This window comes from Odontesthes bonariensis, chromosome 7 (genome assembly GCF_027942865.1).
Source record: "Odontesthes bonariensis isolate fOdoBon6 chromosome 7, fOdoBon6.hap1, whole genome shotgun sequence".
NCBI lineage: Eukaryota > Metazoa > Chordata > Actinopteri > Atheriniformes > Atherinopsidae > Odontesthes > Odontesthes bonariensis.
The window spans coordinates 23,574,039-23,596,409 of record NC_134512.1 but is presented as its reverse complement, the minus strand read 5'-3'; the positions used below and the strand labels follow the sequence as shown (position 1 = coordinate 23,596,409).

At 40.9% G+C, this 22,371-nt stretch overlaps 1 protein-coding gene across 5 annotated transcripts in view; it reads left to right on the top strand.

Moving 5' to 3' along the window:
• LOC142384172 (CUGBP Elav-like family member 2) overlaps positions 1-19,589 on the top strand; it is a 30,792-nt gene extending 11,203 nt beyond the window's left edge. For 3 of the 5 annotated variants that reach the window (XM_075470193.1, XM_075470195.1, XM_075470196.1), the window contains exons 2-13: positions 2,595-2,791; positions 6,595-6,677; positions 8,046-8,094; positions 9,021-9,155; positions 10,096-10,175; positions 11,378-11,539; positions 12,416-12,479; positions 13,101-13,238; positions 13,785-13,913; positions 14,088-14,264; positions 14,389-14,535; positions 14,708-19,589. In XM_075470193.1, coding sequence (XP_075326308.1) covers positions 2,595-2,791; positions 6,595-6,677; positions 8,046-8,094; positions 9,021-9,155; positions 10,096-10,175; positions 11,378-11,539; positions 12,416-12,479; positions 13,101-13,238; positions 13,785-13,913; positions 14,088-14,264; positions 14,389-14,535; positions 14,708-14,835 — 1,489 coding nt within the window. In that variant the 3' untranslated portion in view covers positions 14,836-19,589. The remainder of the gene's footprint in view (positions 1-2,594; positions 2,792-6,594; positions 6,678-8,045; positions 8,095-9,020; positions 9,156-10,095; positions 10,176-11,377; positions 11,540-12,415; positions 12,480-13,100; positions 13,239-13,784; positions 13,914-14,087; positions 14,265-14,388; positions 14,536-14,707) is intronic. The other 2 variants (XR_012770030.1, XM_075470194.1) reach the window with 2 other exon arrangements.
• Positions 19,590-22,371: the final 2,782 nt, after the last annotated feature.

The following is a 22,371-nucleotide window of genomic DNA, read 5'->3' as shown; positions in this document are numbered from 1 at the left end:
TTCCAACTGAGGTTTGCTTTCTATACAGTGAGATTTAATCAAAGAGCCCCCGGGAAAATGGCGGCAAAGTGCTGTTGGCAAAATTGGATAGTGTCACACACCAGGGCTGTGGCCTTAGCAGATGAAGCCCTCGATGTGTTGCAAAGCATCCCTCTGACTTGGCCCATTGTGCTACAGAGGGATGGTGAATAGTGTTCTCCAGCATGGGGGAACAATATGTGATTGTTCTCCTGCTGTGGGGAAGAAGCTGTAGGTTACTCTCTGTACCATCGCCAAAGTGCCTGAGAAGATGCGGTGCAAAATCTCTGCCTGCTAACCAGTGAATCTCGGAGGTTTAGAGCTCCGCCGTGCCGTTTTTCGTGGGGCTCTTGCGTGCTGGTGGGAGGGGGGCACTCAACCCTTTTACAAGTCTCTCTTGTTTTTGCCATCGCTTCTTTTTGTCATCATTCGAATATATTGAAAGCCTCCTGGGGAGCCAAATTCAGATTTAGGTGGGGGAGTTGGATTTCAGACAAAGACGACTGAATTCTGACTTGTTAGCATGTCATTTAAGTCCCTGAAGGAGTTTGGTGTTTCTGCAGAACGTCTGGGCTCAATTTGTAAGAGATGGATGGCTCGAGTCCAAAGGTTTGTGTGTGAATATCTCTTCTTGTATTTATTAGTCTCAATTCTTGATTGTGAGACTACATAATCTTTTTGTACAATTCATTAGTGTATGTTGGAAGTATTACTCCATTTTCTGCCTCACCATCCCTATGTAATTGTTGCTTCAGCTTCTGTTTTTTTTTTGTGTGTTTTATCTGAGTGAGACTAAGGTGCATTACTCTAAGGTAGGTGGGTATATTGGTGGATATTGATTCTGTCTCTAAGGCTTGCCTAAAAGGAAATTGTAGTGTAGTATTTCATTCATCTCCACCATTACTCTGCTACCCCAGGCCACCCAGATAGTTGCTTAGAATGATTTTAAGTATGCTGAGTTGAATGTCATTTAAAATTCTAAACAATTCTGCAATTAATAGACACAACTTCTCCATGTGAAACTCGCTTATTTCTGTAGTGGACCGTGATGGTAAAGACTCATCACCAGCAAAGATAACATGGGCGCCAGGCTTGGACAGGGGTGGGGTTGAGACTCTGAAGTTGCCATCCACTGCATCCGCCGGTTAGAGAGTGAGGCCTAGGAGGTGGTTTGACAACGGGGGAGCCCGTCTTAAAATGGGAACCATCTCACCCCGTCCAGTTACAAGCGAAGTGCTGCAGTGTTTGAAGGGGGAAATGAAAAGAGGCCCAGGGCGGTGGTGGACACTCGCTTGAAGTCCTAGGAGATCCCACACTTGTGAGACTAATGGAGGGCCAGTACTGTTCACCTGTGCGCTGTGCTAAGGTGACAGACTGGATGTAATTTGTTATCAGCCCTAGTGGGAGATATTGGAAATTAGGGGTGGGGAAAAAAATCGATTCATGTACATATCTTTATTTATTTATTATTATTATTTTTTTTTTTATGGGATGATTTTAAAAATCGATTTTTCTCCCCTGAATCGATTATATTACGTCATATCCATGTCCAGAAAAACTTCATCAATTCATTACATTAAGCTAGCCCACATTTGTGCTGTGTGGACATTTCAATTAATTTTGTAACTGTAAACTTAAAAAAAAAAACCTCTTTGTCTCAGTTGAAATAAATGTGAGCTGCTGGACTGACTGACACAGACTGATGTGCATTGTTTATGGGAATGACATTCATTCTAGAAGTGTATGATTCAACTTGTTTTTTTTTTTTTTTTTACGGAGGAAGAAAATTGCAATTACTGATTATATCGAATCGCAATTATCAAGAATCGTGATACAAATCGAATCAGCACCTTAGAATCGAGACACAATCGAATCGTGACCAAAGCATATCGTCCCACCCCAATTGGAAATGTAGTTATTCTTTTTAAAGCTGTATTTATTTGTATATTTCTTTTTTTGCAGAGCTGTAGTTGTTGAAATGGCATTTGTCTAGCTCGTTTGTACTCCTGAAACCTTAAATATTAATGCATCTCCCTTTTCGTATCCTTGTTTCACTTATTTCGACAGCATTGCTGTAGTTGAAATGGTTTTGTTTGTTTTAAAGTTGCTCTGTAACAATTTAAAAAAAACTAATAATAATAATTTTGTGTACCCCCTAAACTGAAAAGACACAATGTTGATCTGCTTATATGGCTGCCGGTGCGACATTCTTAGCTAAAATAGATTAAATTAATGAATAACTTCTTTAAGCAGTCCTTTCTCTCAGCACCTCCTCTGCAGCAGAGTTTTGAAGGTTGAATACCATTAGCCAGGAGGAAATGGATTCTTTCCATGGACTTGCACAAACTTGAGAGGATTTACTTTTCTATGAACTGTCCAGCAATCCTACCACTTAGTATTTGCAGGTTTACAATGACTTCCACTAATTTTCAGCGTGTCGGTTGTTGTTGTCCCTGATATATGGTTTCACATGAAACCAAACTTGTAACCACAAAACTGTCATACGGTGGTGCATTTTCCTTAAGCTTGTGCTGTTTTTAAACATTTTGCTGAAACTCTCATATTGTTTCTCTTAGCAACGGCAACGGCAGCAAGATGAACGGGTCACTGGAGCACTTGGATCAGCCAGACCCAGATGCCATCAAGATGTTTGTGGGACAGATTCCTCGCTCCTGGTCAGAAACGGAACTAAAAGAGCTGTTTGAGCCCTTCGGAGCCGTGTACCAGATAAACATCCTCCGTGATCGCACCCAGAATCCTCCTCAAAGCAAAGGTACGGTCCTTTTGCTAAATAATTACTGGCATGATTTCTTAACCCCGTTACATCAACGCTGTAGAACATATTTAGCCTGTAAATTGTATTTAATTGATGAGTTTACCGATTAACATGAAATGCACTGTTAGCATTTATTATGGCAGGGCCTTGGTGTATATTTGATTCCAACTGGCTGCAGGCTGTCCATTAATTCCTCATGAAGGACATTTAAGTAGTTCCAGTTAAACTGTTTAGCTTGCTCAGTCCACAACGTTGGTGACAGCTGAGGACACCTCGACATTAGAAATGAAGGTAATGAATAGGGAGGAAAAGAAGCTACTTAAATTGGTGTTCCTTAATTGCCTCAATCTGGTGACGGTGGTCGTAACGTGCAGGTTGTAAATATGTGGTCAATGAACGTTGTCACAGAAAATTACATTTCCCATTTGCTATTCATCCTGCTACTGCAGAGAGTTGCTCAAAATAGACTTTGAGTATCATTTGTTTGTGAAGATGGTGACATTGATCTGGGGACGATTGCTCAACCGTCTCGGGTGTTTTACATTTTATTAGATTTATTTTCCGTGAACTGCACGCAATTACGTTGACTTTGAATGTAGAATGTTGGCATTCTGCTTCATGGCTGAACTAACATAGTGAAGTGGGGGGAAAAAAATCATACCATCAGGTCATTTTCTGGTGTGAACAATATTCACCTTTTCACCAGTTGTTCTGATAGTGTGTGATTGATTTTTATTTAAAACATAATTTGATTCATGCATAACGTTAATGGTGAGACCCATAATTCATTGACGCATATAGTTTGGTTAATTTGCCACAAGAAAAGACATAGATATCTCAGCTGTTATCTACCTGTGCTGCCCAGGCTTTTAGTTGTTAAGCACAATACACAAAACCTCTTATTGCTACATCATCTCCAAATACATTTTTGAACAGTCCCCCTGGGTAAAGGTTCATCATAGCTTGTCTGTGCATGCTGTGCAATTCTGTTTATGCTTGAAGAAGAGATGATTCAATAGTCTTGCATTTCATGGTTAAATGACTTTTTCACAGCCCTGTATTAGACAAATGTTTTTTTCTTTTTCTTTGCTATGCTGTGTCAAAAGAACTATTCTACCAGGAAAGTGTTGCTCAATTGCAGTTTTCCATTAAGACTTCACTCGGTACACTCACCTTAGCAATGGTGCTCGAGCTGAGCGATTCATTTTAGCCTGCAGTTAGTGGAGATGGTGAAGTGGAGGCCTGCTGTCTGCAGAGAGCTGTTGGAACTGCTCAGTCTCCCGTAGCGAACTACAGATGCATAGCGTAACTACAGTTTCCCCTGTTTAAACTTAAATTTTGTCCTCTTGATGGGTGGATGAGACCGTATGACCAAAGACAATAATCCGTGTGACTGTGCTTGGTGCTGGATTTGCCTCTAAATTAAACCTTTTTTGTGCTAACTATTGTCGAAGCCTAACCCACAAGAAACACCCGAATGGCCCCAGCACACCAAACCGATATGAGGAACCATCAACAATCAGAGACCCCCTACTGGGTCTCTTTGCTTCCCTAGCATTTGGGCCAACAAAATTTTACTTCAACACTCTGCGAAGATGACTTTCAGCCATCAACCAGGATGTAGAAACTATACCTCACAAGAGGACTTATTTACTCAATCCCTTATTAATTCAATAACGGATACTGAAAAATAGATTTAGAAAAAACAAAGAATCATAGCAGCATGTACTTTGTGTTTTGATAATGGGAAACTGAGCTCAGTCATTATCAGTTGGTCATCAGTTTCTTCACTTCACATGTCCACATTGTTGTGAAAGTGTTTTGTTATGGAAAAATGAAGATGGCAGATGAGAAGTTAGTTGTTAGCTTTTTATCGTTGCTACCGCCTCTCATCGTGCACTCATTTGCTACATTGACCAGCCAATCAGAATGAACCGTCTCCCTGACTGAAGAAATACACCGATGCCTACAGAGCCCGGTGCTTCAGGGGCCTAAGTCCCGCAACGCAGAGATTAAAATTTGCCTTCAATTTTCTTTTAAACCATCCAAGCCAGTATTAGCTGCTCATCAACGATTTTATGCAATAAAGCTCATTTCAGAGATTTTTTTTTTTTGGGTGTTTTGGGAACAATTTCTATGGCTCCCTTTTTTTTTTTTTTTTTTTTTTCATGGACTTATTGATTAGAAGGGTCTTTTAGTTTGTCAAAGTAAAACCGCAATAATGGTTGCTAAGTGGTTGCACAGATAAAATCACCAAATTATGTAGTGTGTGTGTTGGTGTACCAGGGGAAAAAAAAAAACATGGTTCTTGTTATTCTGTGTGTGTGTACACACTCAGTACTGTGGAGTTCATTTGGAAGGCTGAGGAGTTCAAAGCCCCCTTTCATTTATTTATTTTCAAGTGGAGCTCCTCCCCTGTCCTGTGTGGAGTGTCAGCTGGCATGGCCTATTGACATGTTAATGTATTCCATTTGATAATCTGGACTGATCACAGCAATCTTCAGCTCACTCAGCCTGTGTGAGTTGAATTTGTTAGCGACACCCCTGCACCCATTAATTGTCCTCTGTTCCCAGTAGTCGTACTTAAACCAGGAGATATGGCTTTAAGCTTTACAAAATAGGGTGGCCCGATGACAAATGGCTTGTGTGTTTTGCGGCCAATAATATGCCTTGCACCTTAGACTTTTGTAATCAGTCGTGTCTTTACTTTAGCTCAGGAGGCAGAGCAGTCGCCCACCAATCGGAAGGTCGGTGGTTCGACTCCGGCTTCCCCGGGCTGCATGTCGAAGCGTGCTTGGGCAAGACACTGAACCCTACGTTGCCTACCGATGCATTCATCGTTGTATGAATGGGTGAATGTGGCATGTAGTGTTAGAAGCGCTTTGAGCTAGACTAGAAAAGCGCTATACAAGTACAGTCCCTTTTACTTGGTTTGTTCCTTTTTAAATAGATGTAGTCCCACTTGTGTTGTGGCAGTGATTAGATTTTTGATAATTTTTAGGTAACATCAACTGCAGGTTGTGGGGGGAAAAAAACAAAGCATCTTATGACTATCATGCCTCTGAATGGTTTATTTAGCCCTTGTAAATCAAGAGTCCAGGCTAAGTGGAAGAGAAAGGGAGCACTCAGCTGGTTGTGAAAGAAGAGTGCAGCTTGATGCATATTAGAGTTCAACAGCCCTCCCTGCGGCCTGGGAGCTCCAGTAACAGAATAAAACGCACTATGTAGGTCAGAGACGCTGCAGTGCTCCACTTCCCCAGCCCAGTGAAACTGACAGGCTGGAACGCCACTGGCGGTCTGTTGGGACGGAAGGATGAGAGCTTTTTTTTTTTTTTTCTCTTCCTTTTCCCCGCCCTGATTCTCATTTCTTTATCCCCTCCCCCACCTATCTAATTTTTGTCACTCTTTCTCTCTTTTGTCTCTTTGTGCTGTTTTCATACCTCATGTATGTGTGTTTGGGATCGGATTCTTATGTAATACAACAGTACTCCTTCAGATGTGTTTGTTCTGTGCCTTGGCTTGCCTGGGCTGTGTTGACCCGCTGACTTCCCATCAGTGTGTTCCGACAGCTATCTAACCCCGTGGTCATCTCCGTGGTGGTGTCACAGCCTCATCTAACTCATGGTCGGTGTGCACCATCTCACTGTTGGTGCCAAAGAATGCCCCGTCACGTTTCAAACATATGTGAAGACTGTACTTTCATCTCATCTTCTCAGTTCTGTAGTAGTCGGCTGTGTTTTAATGTGGTTTTTGTCTCCCTTTCCCCTCCCATTGTCTTCCCCTGTTTTTTCACTCTGCAGGATGCTGTTTTGTAACTTTTTATACAAGAAAAGCTGCACTGGAGGCCCAGAATGCACTGCACAACATAAAGACCTTAAGTGGGGTGAGTAAGCACAGCATGGGCTGCTTTTAGCTGCTTGAGCCCCCCCCTCCCTATATCCTTGGTAGAGGCTATGATCTGTACACAGGCCGATCGCCACAAATGGAGCAAATTAATGCTCATTGTCATGAATCATTGATGCACGTCTATGTTTTTGGTTCCTCATGTTGGAGGTATAAAAGGGGGCGAGTTGAAGTCTCAACAGTGGAAGTTGATCAGTTTCAGTCCTCATAATTCATCACCTAATTTGTCTAGTGAGATGAAAGCCCACTCAACTGAAATAAGTGCAGTGGCTTGTTAAACCTCTACAAATTGGTCATGTCTATAAATTGTTTTAATTTACTCCATCCAATCAAATAAATCAATAGTAAACCGCTTCAGCTGTCGATTTAAAACAGAAGCCCAGTCTTCTGTAAAAGAAGCCGCTGTCAGTGAGGTCACAGGTAAATATTGAACTGGGTTGATGGATGAGTGTAGCAGGCCAAGTGTACAGTCCTAGCTCTTTTCACTGGAAGACTATCAATCAGCCAGACATTTCAAATAAAGTGTGGTCCAACAGCTCAGCTCTCAAATCCCAATCCTGGTCCTACTGTTACTGGCATTAACTGCAGGTGACTGAGTTTGGTCAGTGTGACAGTGGAAAAGCTTGTTTCCCATTTTCTGTTTTCTCTCCCTACTGTGCCTCTCTCTCCCCAGTCATTGACGCGAGCCAGTCCCCATACCGAGCAAGCCATCTGTCTGTTTCTCTTTAGTGCTTGTCAAAAACATACCAACCATTTTTCATAAGCACAACGTGCTCAGGCACCTCACGACTAGATTCTCCTTCTCTTTCATGTCGTATGGTATGTAAATGTAGTGTGGATGCATTAGTTTGGCGTCCTCTCTTCTTGGACCAAAGTGTTCATTAAATGCCATGAAATAACAGATCCTACAGCAGTAGCTTTGCCTCCACTTTCTCATACTTTGGGGATGTTATTCTGGCTGAAATTGGATTTTTCACAGCTCAGATTTGCCACACATTGTTCTGTTTTTGAATGCGATAAGGTCTTTAAAACTTACTGTACGTTGAAAGCAATACATAAATGGCTTGGTGTCAACGATCTCTAAAAAAATGTTCTGAAGAATCTGAACTTAATCTCAATCCTTATGGTCAACATTACTCAATCACAACTCCACTCCACAGCTGGAAATAAAAAGGATACTGCAGAATTGATCCCCCCAGCAGCTCTTAGACACCTTGAATCAGACAGTGATGACGGATCACGCTCGTGGATGTGTGAGGATGGGATACCTTTCTGATGAGTGACAAGCCCAAGCCTCTCCCTACTTTATGGAGATTTTGTGTTCACCTTTTTCCTCCCCTTTTTGCAGATGCATCATCCTATCCAGATGAAACCTGCTGACAGTGAGAAAACAAGTGGTAGGTGTTTTTATTTCTGTTATCGAGTAACCATAGCCAACATACCGTAAAAAAACAAAAGGTCTAAGATTGGAATTAAAAAATTCAGGCCTGAGACTGAATCGCTGATTTTTATTTATTTTTTCCTTTTTAATCGAATATTTCGACATTAGTAAACAAACACTTTGATATGAATTCAGGGAGCTTTGACATCTTAACACAAGAACGTAACATGTAAAGAAACATCATTTTGCTGATCTCCTCCTGAAGTAATGTTGAGATGGTAACTAGAGAATGCTAGCTAGCTAATTAGCCATATTATCAGCCTCAGCAGCAAGCCAAGAGTAGGTTATCCATTTCACTAATGCTAGACATGCTAAATGTCATAGCTGGTTGCAAATGTTCGTTTCAAGGTAGCATTACCCTTTTAATTTGACTAAGGGTGATGGGTTGGGCTCCTGCAGATTTTAAAAATCACATTTTAACTGGCTGCCTCCTCTGGCAGTGGGGGGAGTGCTGCTCTTCACTTTACATGATCTGAGGGATTCTTGCACTTTCTGTTTTTAACGAGTCCTTAAAAAGAAACGTAGAAAAATAAAGGTTCATCCCACAGTAATGATATATTGGGAAATATTTGTGCTTTTGAAACCATGAACTAAAAACCTATGTATACCATGAAGCTGGAAATTGGCCCATGCCCTAATCCCATTTTCTGTGTCGAGTCAGTCCAGGCTTTAGAAGGCATCATGGCTAAAATTGTAGAGATGATCTGTAGGATACCAGATTAATGTGTGATGAGTGAAGAGGACACAAGGGTCCAAACCTGCAAGGTGCCGCAGCTTTTACATGAAGCTGCCACTATTGAGTGAGAGGCAGAAAATGTGGCAGCGCGACAGGGTGGGAGCTCTAGACTCGGATGTAACTGTTCCCTTTTCATCCATCTGCAGCAGTGGAAGACAGAAAACTCTTTATCGGAATGGTTTCAAAGAAATACGGCGAGAACGAGGTCAGAATGATGTTCTCGTCTTTTGGACAAATCGAAGAGTGTCGAATTCTCCGTGGACCAGATGGTCAAAGTAGAGGTAGGTGTGCTTTCAGTATAAAGACGCCATGCTCTTAGCCTCACAAGCGCCACCCTCAGCACAGCCAAGAAGATATTCTGCTCATATAAAGCATTTATACTAGCTCCTCCCTACATTATTTAAACCTTCCTACCCCTAAATTAAATGCTTTTTACCTCCAGTAGCACCCTTTCCAGCCTCATAGTCTTTCCTCCCATCACTGTGACACTCAGCCTCCACATCTCACAGTGAAGGGCCACTGCACTAGCTGTCCGACACAATGGCCCGTTGCCTTGGCAACTGCTAGCTGCTGGTGTTCTTAGGCTCAGCTGGCAGGCAGCTCAGCTCCTCCTTTACCACCTCCTTCATCACGCACTACAAAGGCTGGAATTAGCCTGTCTTTGCATCTCCTGCATAGCTCTCTGCTGCATAACGCCTCGGATAGCAGTCAGTACAAAGCTATAGTATTGATTTGTGTGTGTATATGATTAAACTCTCCCAGCAAAGACATTTGCCTGAATTTCTGCTCATTCTAGTTAATGTATGCAGCGAAACGACAATTTGACACAGGCTTTACTAGTCTTTGATGTTTGCAGGCCTTATTTATTTAAGCAAATCACTCTTTATGTGTGTGCATTTTCTGTACGTATATAATCACATTGACTGTCTCACCATGACACCACATAGTCGAGCCTCTCTGGGTGGCAATTTAATCCGTTGATCATTGTGCTCATGTGACACGTGTTACTGTTCTCCTCTTGTGTTTTTTTTTTTTTTTCTGCGTGTGCTAACCAGTGAGGGTGGATCTGTGTGCTTGGGAGTTGCCATTCTCTGTACTGTAATGTCTTTTTTTGGGGTTCATAACGAGTTGTCCAAACCTTTTTTGTCTTGTTTTGTTTCTTCTTGTCCCTCCCTCCCCCCTCCTACCCCCCTCTCCTATTGCCCCCCCTCCTCCCTACAGGCTGTGCGTTTGTCACATTTGCTACCAGGGCAATGGCACAGAATGCAATCAAAACCATGCATCACTCTCAAACTATGGAGGTACTGTACCCCTTAGCACTTATTTCTCATTCCCCCCTTTCTCCCCTCATACATTTTACTGCCCTCTTGTGTTGGAAAGACGAAGAGCCTGTTCAAGCAGATGGCATCCGTTCATCAGAGCACAAGTGGCTTCCAAAATCTATCTTGCTAATTAAAAGATTAAATTTTTTCCTGAAATGTAGCTGAATTATACTTGAAGCACTGCTTTTTTTTTTTTTTTTTTTTTTTTTTTCTGTTGTTGCAGAATCCAATGCTAATAGGACTCAACAAGAGCGGTCATCTCTTAATTTGAGCAGAACTAAATTAATTTCATATTAATTCTAAATACATTTTTGAAGTCTAGCCTCTTTCCTGCCATTGCCTGTCTCTATTTTGGACCACAGGGAAATGTAGCAACTCATTCAAATATGGGTTATCAAAAAAGTGAACCTAGACGACAGCAGCTACCCTATTAGATTTCTTCAACAACTGGGGCTATGTGCTCATATAGCCAGTAGAGTCTTTGTGGAAGTAGAGCAGCAGTAATTTGACAGCTAGGTCAGAGGCTCCCAAGTGAAGCATCAGACCAAGTCTAATTAGGAGCCCAACCAAACATCACGTTGCTCCTATCAGATTAAACGTGGACCCCAGTGGGTGCACCACCTATCCCCCCCCCTCCCATATCATGTCCTCCCCAACTCTTTTCCACTGCCATGGGAGATGCTGCTGGTGGAGAAGCCATTTTCCCTATTCAGCCTGGTCCCTGTCTAGCTCTAAACTCTCAAAATACTTTTGCACCGCATGCCTTGTCCATGTGACTGTCTGTTTTTGAAGTTTTGTGTACTGCATTTTTTTGTTAACGTCTGCTGACGTATCCTCATTTTTTTTGAATGTCCTTTTTTTGTGTCCGTCTACTGTGTGCTCATCTGTGGATATAGTTCAGCTCTGCGGAGTTCTCAAATGATTCATTGTCTGCACCATCGTCCTGTACTTCTTCTGGAATGTGGCCTTGCTAAACTATGCATGGCAGATGTCCTATGTGTGTTAGCTTATTATGAATGCAGTAGGCATACGGCTGTCATGAGGCATAAATGGGTCCCACACCCACCCCACCCCTTCTGAAATTCCTTGCCGCAGCTGTTTCTATGCATTGGTAAATAAACCGTCGATTCAGCTGTGTTTTTGGAACTGGTCTAATGTCTACCACCTCTTTGTTGCTTCAGGGCTGTTCCTCACCTTTGGTGGTGAAGTTTGCAGACACGCAGAGGGATAAAGAGCAGCGACGCCTGCAGCAGCAGCTGGTGCAGCAAATTCAGCAGCTTAACAGCGCCTCTACCTGGGGAAACCTTGCAGGGCTGGGGACCCTTACACCGCAGTACCTGGCTGTAAGTGTTGCTTAATTACCCAGACGAGTTGTGCAATTTCTCTTGTATTAACACATGGCATAGTTGCAACGTGTCCCTTGTTTAGCCATCTATTAACTATACGGTGTGCTTAAAATATGAGCTTTAGGAAAAAAACACAAGAGAAAAAAAGACAAGCATTTAGATCATTTAATTTGACATTAAGAAAACCGTGTGATCGTGTCTGTTTGGTGTCAAATTGGATGAAATGTGTTGATGAATCATTTGTACGGATTTGTTTGTCCACGTTGTATTGATTGTGCTTATTGTGAGGCGTTTAGGTTCATGGACAAAGGGCAAAAAAAAAAAAGTCTGACAGCCATATTTTGTTTGACAAACATTTTCAGGTGCCTGTTTAATTTTTCTTCCTAGCTTCATGTATGGTGACTCCTAAAGGTGCAAATTTGAAACGCTCTGCAGTATTCAGAGCTGCACTACAAACCTATTCTCTTGGCTCAGAGTAGGAACATCTTCCCACTCAGTTTGCATTCTGGCTTAAGAACAAAGGCACGTGACTTGCATGTGCCTTTGCAATAATTCTGAGCCAAAGACCATGTGACTTAGCATGAACAGACGAGCCCTTTTTTTTTTTTTTTTTTTTTTTTTTTTTTTTTCTGCCAAGAAAAAAAGGACAGAAAACGGATCAGTTGCCAAATGACTTAAACGCTTCAACAAGTGGGGAAAATGCTCTGTTGACATACAAAAATATATTTGTACCATTTTGTTAAAAAAAATATTATACAATCACTGGCTTGTTTTATTGTGGTTTTGCAATCATTTAAACCTAAATTGTGGGTCCTCTAATTGATTTTTATTTTATTTTGTTAACAAAGCTTTTCTTCTCAATGTTCTCAACAGTTACTCCAACAGGCCACATCAACCAGTAACCAAGGCAGTTTCAATGGTATTCAGAGGTTAGGAGGTGAGTTCATACAAACAAGTGTGGAAACTGCTACTACTCAAGTTATAGTTTCTAAATTAGACATACAAACTTGATGGCACCATCCATATAACATGGTGCTTTCCCACCTGCATGTTTTCAAGTAACATTAACCATATCACTGTTTTAGATGAGTGGATAATTAACAACGAGGGCAGCTATTCTAAGCCTGTGAGTAAATTGTGTGTCACGATGACTTGGCCCAATTAAAAAGCCATATGAGCTGTTGCGAGCAACAGACCTCAAATACATTTTTTTATTTTTTTAAAAAGACAAAGGCCTTCTTCACAGCTTGTTTTTGGCTGCAGTCAACAGTGAATGGATGTAAGAAGGGAAAAAAATCAACCAAATAGTATTGCAGACAAATGAAAATGTGTTTCTGGCATAACTTTTAAGATTGTGTTGGGAAAAGAACACTTGTAACCTGAATGAATTAACGTTGCTTAAGGGGAAGAAAACCCAACAATCTGGCCTGACGGCACAACTCCCAAAAACATGCGCTGTATTAAATGTGTGCCCTACATGCAGGGGCATATGTCTAACAGAACATGAGCATGAATATGTGCGTCTTTATTGAACACTTCTGTTTCTTTGTACTTTCAGCTAGTGTGAATCCTCTCCAGCTGCAGAACTTGGCCACATTGGCTGCAGCTGCGGCTGCAGCTCAGGGTTCTGGTAGCCCAGTTTCAACCAACGCCCTGTCCACGAACAGCGGAGCCTTAGGAGCTCTGGGCAGTCCAGGTAAATTCAACGCTTGGCATGAGCCATATTAATGGCATGCGCTTCTCTTTTTTTTGAGTTGCATGCACTGTTGGTACAGTGCTAAACCCACAGTGTGAGTTGAGCCCGACAGCAGGATTTGTGATTATTTTAGGTTTTGTGTGCATTTTCAGCCTGTGTGGTTTTAAATGCTAAATTTCCCCTCAAATGTAATGTATAAATCTGAAGTCTAAGTAGAAATACCTCACTGACGGAGGCTTATGCATGTCAACAGTCATTTCACCTGCTGCTCCTTTCCTCCTCCTCAAATGTCCCTCATCAGCTATTTGCTTTACGACCCTCATCCATCGCACATATATTTTATGAGAGTTAATCGCCTGCATATAAAATTTTATGCGAGTCCCCATTTCCCTTGGATCTGTGTAAATATGCATTGGCTTCATTTGTCTGAGTTTAGCATATGGCTCTTTTGGTAACAACCGCTCCTCATGAAAGGTGGTAACGGTGCCAGATGTTAGAAAGGATGAGATGTTTTAGCATATGTCCATTTGTGTTACCTTTGAACAGGTGGGTCAACAGCAGGTTCCAGTGCCAGTGCTGCCATGAACACCTTGGCTTCTCTGGGCACGCTGCAGAGTCTCACTGCTACCTCTATGGGCCTCAACAATCTTAATGCTCTCACCAGCAGCGTTGGTGGTAAGAATCTCCTCAATATTCACAATTGTTCGCAGTTAACGCTGCATTAAGCCACCTCGACCTGATGCAGCATATGCATGATTGATGGTGATTCGCATAGTCCCAACTACAAAATGAATTGCTTGATGCTTCAAAGTGTCATTGGTAACGCTTCGATTTCTTTTGACATGACAGGTATGGGGGCCATGAATGGTGGCCTGGGAGCCTCCATGGCCAACGGGTCTGCCGCCAGCTCCATGGACGCACTGACCCAGGCTTACTCAGGGATGCAGCAGTACACAGCCTCCGCCCTGCCCTCCCTCTACAGCCAGTCTCTGCTGCAGCAGAGTGTGGCTGGCAATCAGAAGGAAGGTGAGCAGATCCTCAGCCTGCACCCAACGCTCACAATACATTTCAATTCAGCCACGTGTTTAATCAAGTGTTTGCCCCTGAGTTTATGTCTAACTTGAGTTACTGGTTTTCTTACCAAATGGAGTAGGGCCAGAGGGCGCCAACCTGTTCATCTACCACCTGCCGCAGGAGTTTGGGGACCAGGATCTTCTGCAGATGTTCATGCCTTTTGGAAATGTGGTCTCTGCCAAAGTCTTCATTGACAAACAGACCAATCTGAGCAAGTGCTTTGGTGCGTGTGAAATGAAACTTTCTACTTTTTCAAAGGAAAGGGGGGGGAAAACAACTCGTGTAACTTGTAGTTTTTGTGAAACTTTGAGGGTCGTTGGAGTTTTTAAGAATATGAATGTTAGAACACAGGTGTTGGTCGTATTGTATAACATGCATCTTCACTTAATTCTCAGGGTTCGTCAGCTATGACAATCCTGTGTCTGCACAAGCTGCCATCCAGGCCATGAACGGTTTCCAGATTGGAATGAAGAGGTTGAAGGTTCAACTGAAGCGTTCCAAGAACGACAGCAAACCCTACTGATCCTAGCCTGGGGTCCCCCCCCCTCCCCAGCTCTAATGCTAGCACTGCTAGGGTAAGTTCACCCTCCAGCCAAGGTCACCACAGCAGAGACTCAGTGGGGCAAGGGGAAAGGAGCCCACCACAGGAGGAGGGGGACTGACCCTTTTCCTTTAAAAAAAAAAAGAAAAAAATGGTTGCAATGATCTTTCCACATTTTGCTGTATTTCATTCCTGCGGTTTTATCATATACTTTGAGTGCTTAAATATTTTAATGTATATGATTATTTATGACTATCACTGGAGTCAGTGTTCGCTGGAGGTATTTTGTCTCACTGTATTTTGTGGAGAGCATCAAGTGTGTTTCCATGCCACTTCATTGCCTTCATGTCAAGCTAGACAGGTTGACTAAGGATCAGTTGTTGCGTTAAAGGGCTGAAGCGAAGCCACATGGACCCTGAGCCCAGAGCTTCAACCTGCACTTGGCTTCTCACTTGTAGTCTGTCTGATTCGTATCATTGTTGATGTGAAACTCTTTCACAGTCTGCACTCCTCAGTCTCTCGTCCCCTCATCTCTCTTCTGTCTTCCCCCCTCTTTGTCTCTGTTCTCTTCCATTATCTAAGCCATGTTGAGCTAGGCTACCTCTCTGTTTCTCTATTAACAACCTCCACCAGTCATTCCATCTATCCTCCAAGTCTCCCACAAGGGACTGGCTCTAGATGGATCTCTTTTGGTGCCAAGTATACAGTATGTGCATGTCAGTCTGCCATATGTCCTGGTGGTGTCACGTCCTTAAATCTGTGTATCGTTTTTGTGTTTCGGGAGCGGGGTTGTGTCGACCCCACTGTCCTTTACTGTATGTGGTGACTGGCATTATTTTTGTTGGTTTTTTTTTTGTGCCTCATGGCTAAACGATTCTTGTGCTGTGCCCCTAACTTTATCTTCTCTCCTCTTTGTTCTGTCTCTCCTCTCTCTCTTCGTGTTTTTGTTCCTTTTTTAGAACAAATCTCCATGCCTGTTTGCTCATCATTAGCCTAGCATGTCTTCATGGTGTTGAAAGCCAAGCCAAACCCCTGGCCTCATCATCCCACCATTGTCTGTGATGTCTCTCTAAGCTCGCCTGACCAATACCTGGCCACCCACTGACCCTGACCTTAGCTCAACCTGATTTTTCTGCATGTATATTAATTTGTTTTCTCTTTTTTTGGGAGGGGGGGGCTTTTTTTCTGTATAGAAATGTGACGGGCAGGAGAGAGGTCAAGCAAATCAATGTGAAAACTTACCTGCGTTGAATTCATTTAATGAGATTTTTGTTTTTCTCCTTTTTCTCCTTTTTTTTTTTTTTTTTGGTTTGTCTTCAGCGAATGTTTTAAAAACCTGTGGGATTTCTTACTTTTAATTTAGCTTTTTTTTTTTTTATGTTGCTTTCAGTTTTACCTCTCTCAGTAAAGTTCACTTGAAAGTTGAATTACAGGGATTGGCACACAGCTGTGCTTTTTGGTGCCATTAGCAATATGTTGGCTTCTTAAAGGAAAAAAAAACAAAAAGAAAAAAAAAGATGCTACAGACCACTTTCCAACACTTTTGAAAGTCTGACCAGGAAAATCCCTCTCAGCGATCTGCATTGATCTCTACATTATTTGGGCAATGTGAATATATTTACACCAAGGCTATTTAAGATATACTTTCCTTTTCATTTACGAAATTATCCAGTGTATTTCCTTTTTTTTTTTTTTTAAACAAACAACTATTGATGGCACAATAAAAAGGTACATTTGCTCTATTGAGAAATGACTACCTACACGAGTCAACTTTTTTAGAACTGATTCACAAATAGACAATCTGTGGTTTAAATGCACACTTAGATTACCTATATTTTATACCATTGAATCTATAGAAGTTTAACTAACAGAACCCAGGCACAACTTTGGGTTTTTTGTAGATTTATGTTGTACGTCATCTGTGTTGGGAGGGGGGAGGGAGGGAGGGTCTTAAGTGTATTACATTTTTAAAGAGGACTAAAAATCAGTTTGATCAGCGTGACTGTTCGTGAGTCATTTCTAGTAAATTTAAATGAGCAAAAAAAAAAAGATAAATAATCCTCTGCATTAATTATAACTTCTTCTGGTTTAAAGGAAAAAAAAAAGTATTTTTTTTAAGGCCACATTTGGAGGCAAAGTGTTTTTCCTGCGTTAAAAGAAGTGTTGAACTTCCGTGGTACGTCTCGTTGACTTTCTGTGAATTTCACTTTGCTAATTTAATTAATGGATGTTTCCCTTTGGTTCAGTTTGGACGCCTCATGTCGGAAGATGATTTACGATGTCTGTTAATCATGCAGATGCTAGACAATGTTTTTGTTTTTATTTTGTTGTTGAAGTGCCCATGTGTCAAACTCTGTTTTTGAAGTTTTCAGTTTGTCTTTATATATATATATATATATATATATACACACACACACACACACACCGTCACACTCACTGCAACACACCACTTTTACTGTGGTTGCAAATGTGGGAGCCCCTGAAGAGATCACTCGAACACAACACAGCCCGTAGGTCTCTGCACGCTTTAGACACCCATTTTGTCTTTAACCTTTTCTTTTTTTCCTCTTAAGTGACTTTCTGCGTCAAGTTTCAGTCGCACACATCGCACAGCACGCTAAAAACGATTAAACCCACCACGGCAGTGTTGGTTTACAAATACATTCCATTATTCAGCACAAAGTTTACACAATTTTTTTTATTTTTTTATTTATTTATTTTTTTTAATCAGGGGGGCATTTTTCTGAGACGACCCTGGTTAAAAAAAAATAAAATAAAAAAACAACCAAAAAAAACACTTCACCCCCGAAGAAGGGTTCCCCGAAAACTGCTCACCTGGTGGCGCTAAAGAGTTGTCAACTCAGGGTTTGTGTTTTTATTCTTTTGGGGGTTTTTTGTGTGAAACTCAACACTCGCACCGAATTACGACACGAAATGCACAATTTTCACCATTTGACCTTTTTTCAGTTTTGATTGTGTTTTTTTTTTTCTCTAAACCCGTAAATATTCCCAGGAAAAAAAAAAGAAAAGAAAAAAAAGAGAAGAAAGGTACCAAATTTGAAACCGTGCTCATGGGAAGTATTCTAGTTTTGTAAGGAAATGTTAAGCACAATTGTGGGAGCTAATCACTTTTGCAGAATGGGGTGTGTGTGTGTGTGATTTATGATCCCAAAATTTCCACAAGGTACCGTTGGTTTATTTCTCTTTTAATATGGGCATGTGCTTTTTACAGTGTGTTTTTTCTATCCAAATGCAATACAATATTCAAAGTGCCATATATACGTCTAGAAACTGCCTACACATTCTTATTAGGCCTTGGTTTAGAGATTGCTGCAGTTTAATCCCCTTTTTTTTTTTTTTTTTTTTTTTTGGTCTATTTATGCCAGTGTCATGAAAGCTCTTGTTGCCTGCTAATGTCCCCCCCTTCCCCCTCTTCTTCCCCTTTTCCTCCCTCTACTTTGTGTGTTGAGTTATTGGTAAATGTGTATTGTGATGTACTCGATTTGAAAAAGTTGGTTTTAAAAAAAGAAAAAAGAAAAAAAAAATGTAGATAAACAATAAACTTCCCAATACGTTTGAAGGTTAAACGTCTCTCTTAGTGAGTGCGCAGACGCCAACCATTTTTGTGTTGATCGGGGGTGTTTTCTTTTCCAATCGAAGTCAGAAGTCGAGAAGACCCAAGAAAAGCCAGCTTGGGTCGCCATGTTCGGATCTTTTAAAGTGGTTGGAAATGTTTAATGGTAGAAGTGTTGCTGAGTTTCAAAATCACAGCAGGTCCCGACAGGAACTCGACTCACTTCAGGGGCTTCCATCACAAATCTAGATCGGCTCTAACAATCACTTTGACTCCTCTGTTTCTCATATTTTGAAGTGCTATTTTTGACAGTGTGGTAGCTTTGCATCTCTATAGATATGGTCTTGATCCTGTAGAAAAGGGTTTAAAAAAGAAAAACGACAAAAAAAACCACTTGTTTTCTCTTCTGGTAATTGGTCGGACTTTGTTCGTGTGCCACCAATCATTTAGTCGATGTCTTTGTCTCGAGGAAAGCCAAAGTGAGTGCATCTTGGTTGTGATCTGTATTTACACATTCGGTCACAGATTATTTCTGTTATCAAATTTTTTTTTTTTTTGTGAAAGTGGGTGGGATTTGAAGAGCAAAAGGGGGGGGGGGGAAAGCTAATACAGGCTGTCCCAATTTCTATAACTGGTTGTTCATATGTATTTTGTACCAGTCAAGCTTTTTATACTGGAAATTAAAGAAGAAGAAAATAGAAATTATACTGGGAAAAAAAATAAAATAAAGTTGTCTGGCTTCTCAAAGCGGCCTCGCCCTGACGGGGTCGAGCTATTATTTTTTTTGTTCTTTATCTGCTTTTGCCTCTGAAAGATGCCTGATTTATTTTAATTATTTTTTTTTTTTTAAATTTAACTTGGATCTCTACGTGTTCCTCACTTTGTTAATCAGTTTCGGGGAGGGTATGGGGAGCGTCTAAGTTTGTGGTAAGTTTTATGTCGGTGTTAATGGTGTCCACACGATTTAATGGTCAGGAATATTTGACGAAGTTGAAAAGTTAACTGTTTTAGTTTGAGCCTTGCTTTTGTTTTTTGGTGTAGTGTTTCTTTTTCCACATAGCGGAGTGTGTAGCTGGAAGACTCTATTCTTTATTTGGTCAATGTTTGTTTACGTGTGGTGTGTTTCTTTGCCTCTGTCTCCAAATTAAACCATTTCCCCTAATATGGACTGTGTGTGTTTGTGTGTGCCTGTCCAGTGTTGTAGAAAATTCATTTTTTACAAACCACCCCTCCCCCCAGTGTGTCGTGTCTTCTGTGTTTCTCTTTGCTGTGGTGTTTTTTTTTTTTTTTTTTTTTTTTAACTTTTGCAGGGGGTCTGTGGATCTCTCTCGTGTGAAGTTGCATCGACATCCATCAAAGAGGAATTCTGTCGATATGAAGTTTGATTAAGCTGAAAACCTGCGAGTAAGACATGAAAGATGAGTCGTTTGCTTGGATGTTTCTAAAAAGAACCCTATAAATCTCAAATTGGGACGGATTTTTCAGGCAGTTTGACCTAAATAAAGGTTTAAAGACACGACTTCGTTACCCTCAGGAAAAATATCAATGCCTGTTAATAAAATAAAAAACTGACTTCAGACTTAGGTGCGTCTACAGCTCCTCCCCATCATCGAATTGCAGTGTTCCTGAAGCCACTTCAGAGTACGTGTTAGTTTTTAAAAAAATTTTATTGACATGTTGAAAAACATTTGCTCATTTTAGACACGAATGACCGCATAGAGTCTAAATTGCTGCGAGTTTTTTTTTATTTTTTTTTTATTAAAGGGAGTTGTTGCTGAGGGATTTTAACTGCTCCGTAGTTAAGGGCCTCTGTTGCTCTTTTTGGTTCCATAATATTCCAGATATCCAAAAGACCACCGGGAGGTGAGTTTAGTACAGACTTTTACATCACATCTTTGCTCCTGTGGTTTACACAGAATGTTGCTTGGTGCCGTCTTGCTGGACTAAGCCAGCGACTTCCTCCCAAAAGAAAGGTGATGTGTAGATATTTTTGCTCTAAGACCTGTGCATACAGTGCTCAGCAGTAATGGTATGCAGAAATGATCCATGCCATGCACACCAATTCACCCTCGGACCATCATGGATGCCGGTTTTTGAATTGTGCTGATTACAGATGCAAGTATCCAGAATATCAAAATTGGGTAAATCAAACCACAGAACAGTTTTCTTCATCCCAGAGAAGATGATCTGATTTTACTCTGATGGGTTTTGTTTTTCGAAGGGCAGAGTGTTAACTTGCATTTGCGGATGAGGTGAAGGTTTATTTCCTCTACACAATCATGCTCGACACTTCTAGTGCCTGAAGCTCATGATTATTCAAGATTAACATATATAGATTTTTTTCACTGAGTTTTTTTTCTTCTAGATGCACTGAAACTTCATTTCAAGTCTTTGCACTTTTAAGTTTAAAAAACAAAAACTGAATTCTACCTTGAGATCCCCAGAATTAATGATTTGCAAACGGTTATGGATAAAGGATAAAGACCCATGGCAGATAAAAGCATCACAACAGTGTTGGAATTAATGCCCACTGCTGTAAAGAGACAAAACAAAGAGTCAGCCCCACATTCTCTCAACTCTGTCCTGAGTATTGGTCCTGTAGAAACACTGTTCCCACATCTGTGTGAATCTGAGAAGGCGCCTTAAACTTGTGCTGCACGTTCTGCCTTTCACAGTGATGAGCCCCTGACCCTGAAACACTCAGCCGGGACGTTCTTTTAATAAGCTAATCGTTCAACTTGTTTTCTTTTTTTGGCATTCCACGACTTAGCCTTTCGCTTCCTCTGTCCCAAATCTCTTTTTGAAAGGAGGCGCTTGCATGCGATTCAGAGTGAGCGACATATTTTTCAAAGAATAAAATAATGGATTTTGTTCTACATATGTTGTCGTTGTGCTATTTTTTAACTTTAAAACACAGGGTTTTAATATTTTACATTTTGCTGCAACCAGCCCAACTTTTGATTGTAAATCAAATTCTGATTGCTCCATTTCCAGTGAGTGTTGGAAAGTATGGAGAGTGGCTTCAATGGCATAAAGTAATCGTTGTGGCAGCAGCGCAGAGACAAAGAACCTCACCTGTAAACAAAGACACAACATGCCTGCAGCATTTTAAGAATAAAGTAAGAGGGTAGCTGGTATTTCCTCCTATCAGAATTAGGTTTCACGCTCTGTTGCTAAATCATTGTTTATATATATACACGTCTATAAATATACTCCATATCTTCCAAAGCCTGATTTCCAAAGATAACCAGAAAGCTAAGCACAAAAGTTACCCCTATTTATCAAAACTGTAAACGTACCAACTAAATTTGTGCAGAAGGGTATATTCCAAAGGGGGGGGGGGGGGGGCTATCTAAGAGGATTATCTGGGAACATTGTGCAAGTGTTTACTTGTACTCAGCCACCAAAACACACATTAAGATATAATTACTATTACATATTACATATGGCCCTCTGAAAGCAATGGAGGGTAATCATTTCTTTAGAACTTCTCCAGATTTCTCTGCAGATAACCACGAATTATAATGTATGAGAATAAATAGTCTTAAAAAGGAAAGTATTGTGCAATATCTCCACCCAGTGGTGGATATCTAAATACTGAATTTCCTTTTTTTTTTTTTTTTTTACAAAGACGAATGGGATCAATGATATTTTAACCCATATCCATGTTATCTTCTCTTTTACCATAGACTGTATATGTCCAGTCTATGCTCTCAGTTACATAAAAATGCTCCCTTTGGTTCGGATGCAAAAATGCAATGTAAAAATAATGCGACAAAAAAGTAGTAAACATGAAATTATACTGTAAATAAAAGTGCATAACCACTTGACATCCTGCTTTCGAGTTTTACAATGGGAGAGTGGTATTTTCAAGGAGCACAACAACTTTTCCTTGACACTTGTTGCCATAGATATGCTTGTTGCTCTTCGTCACAGCGTGTTTC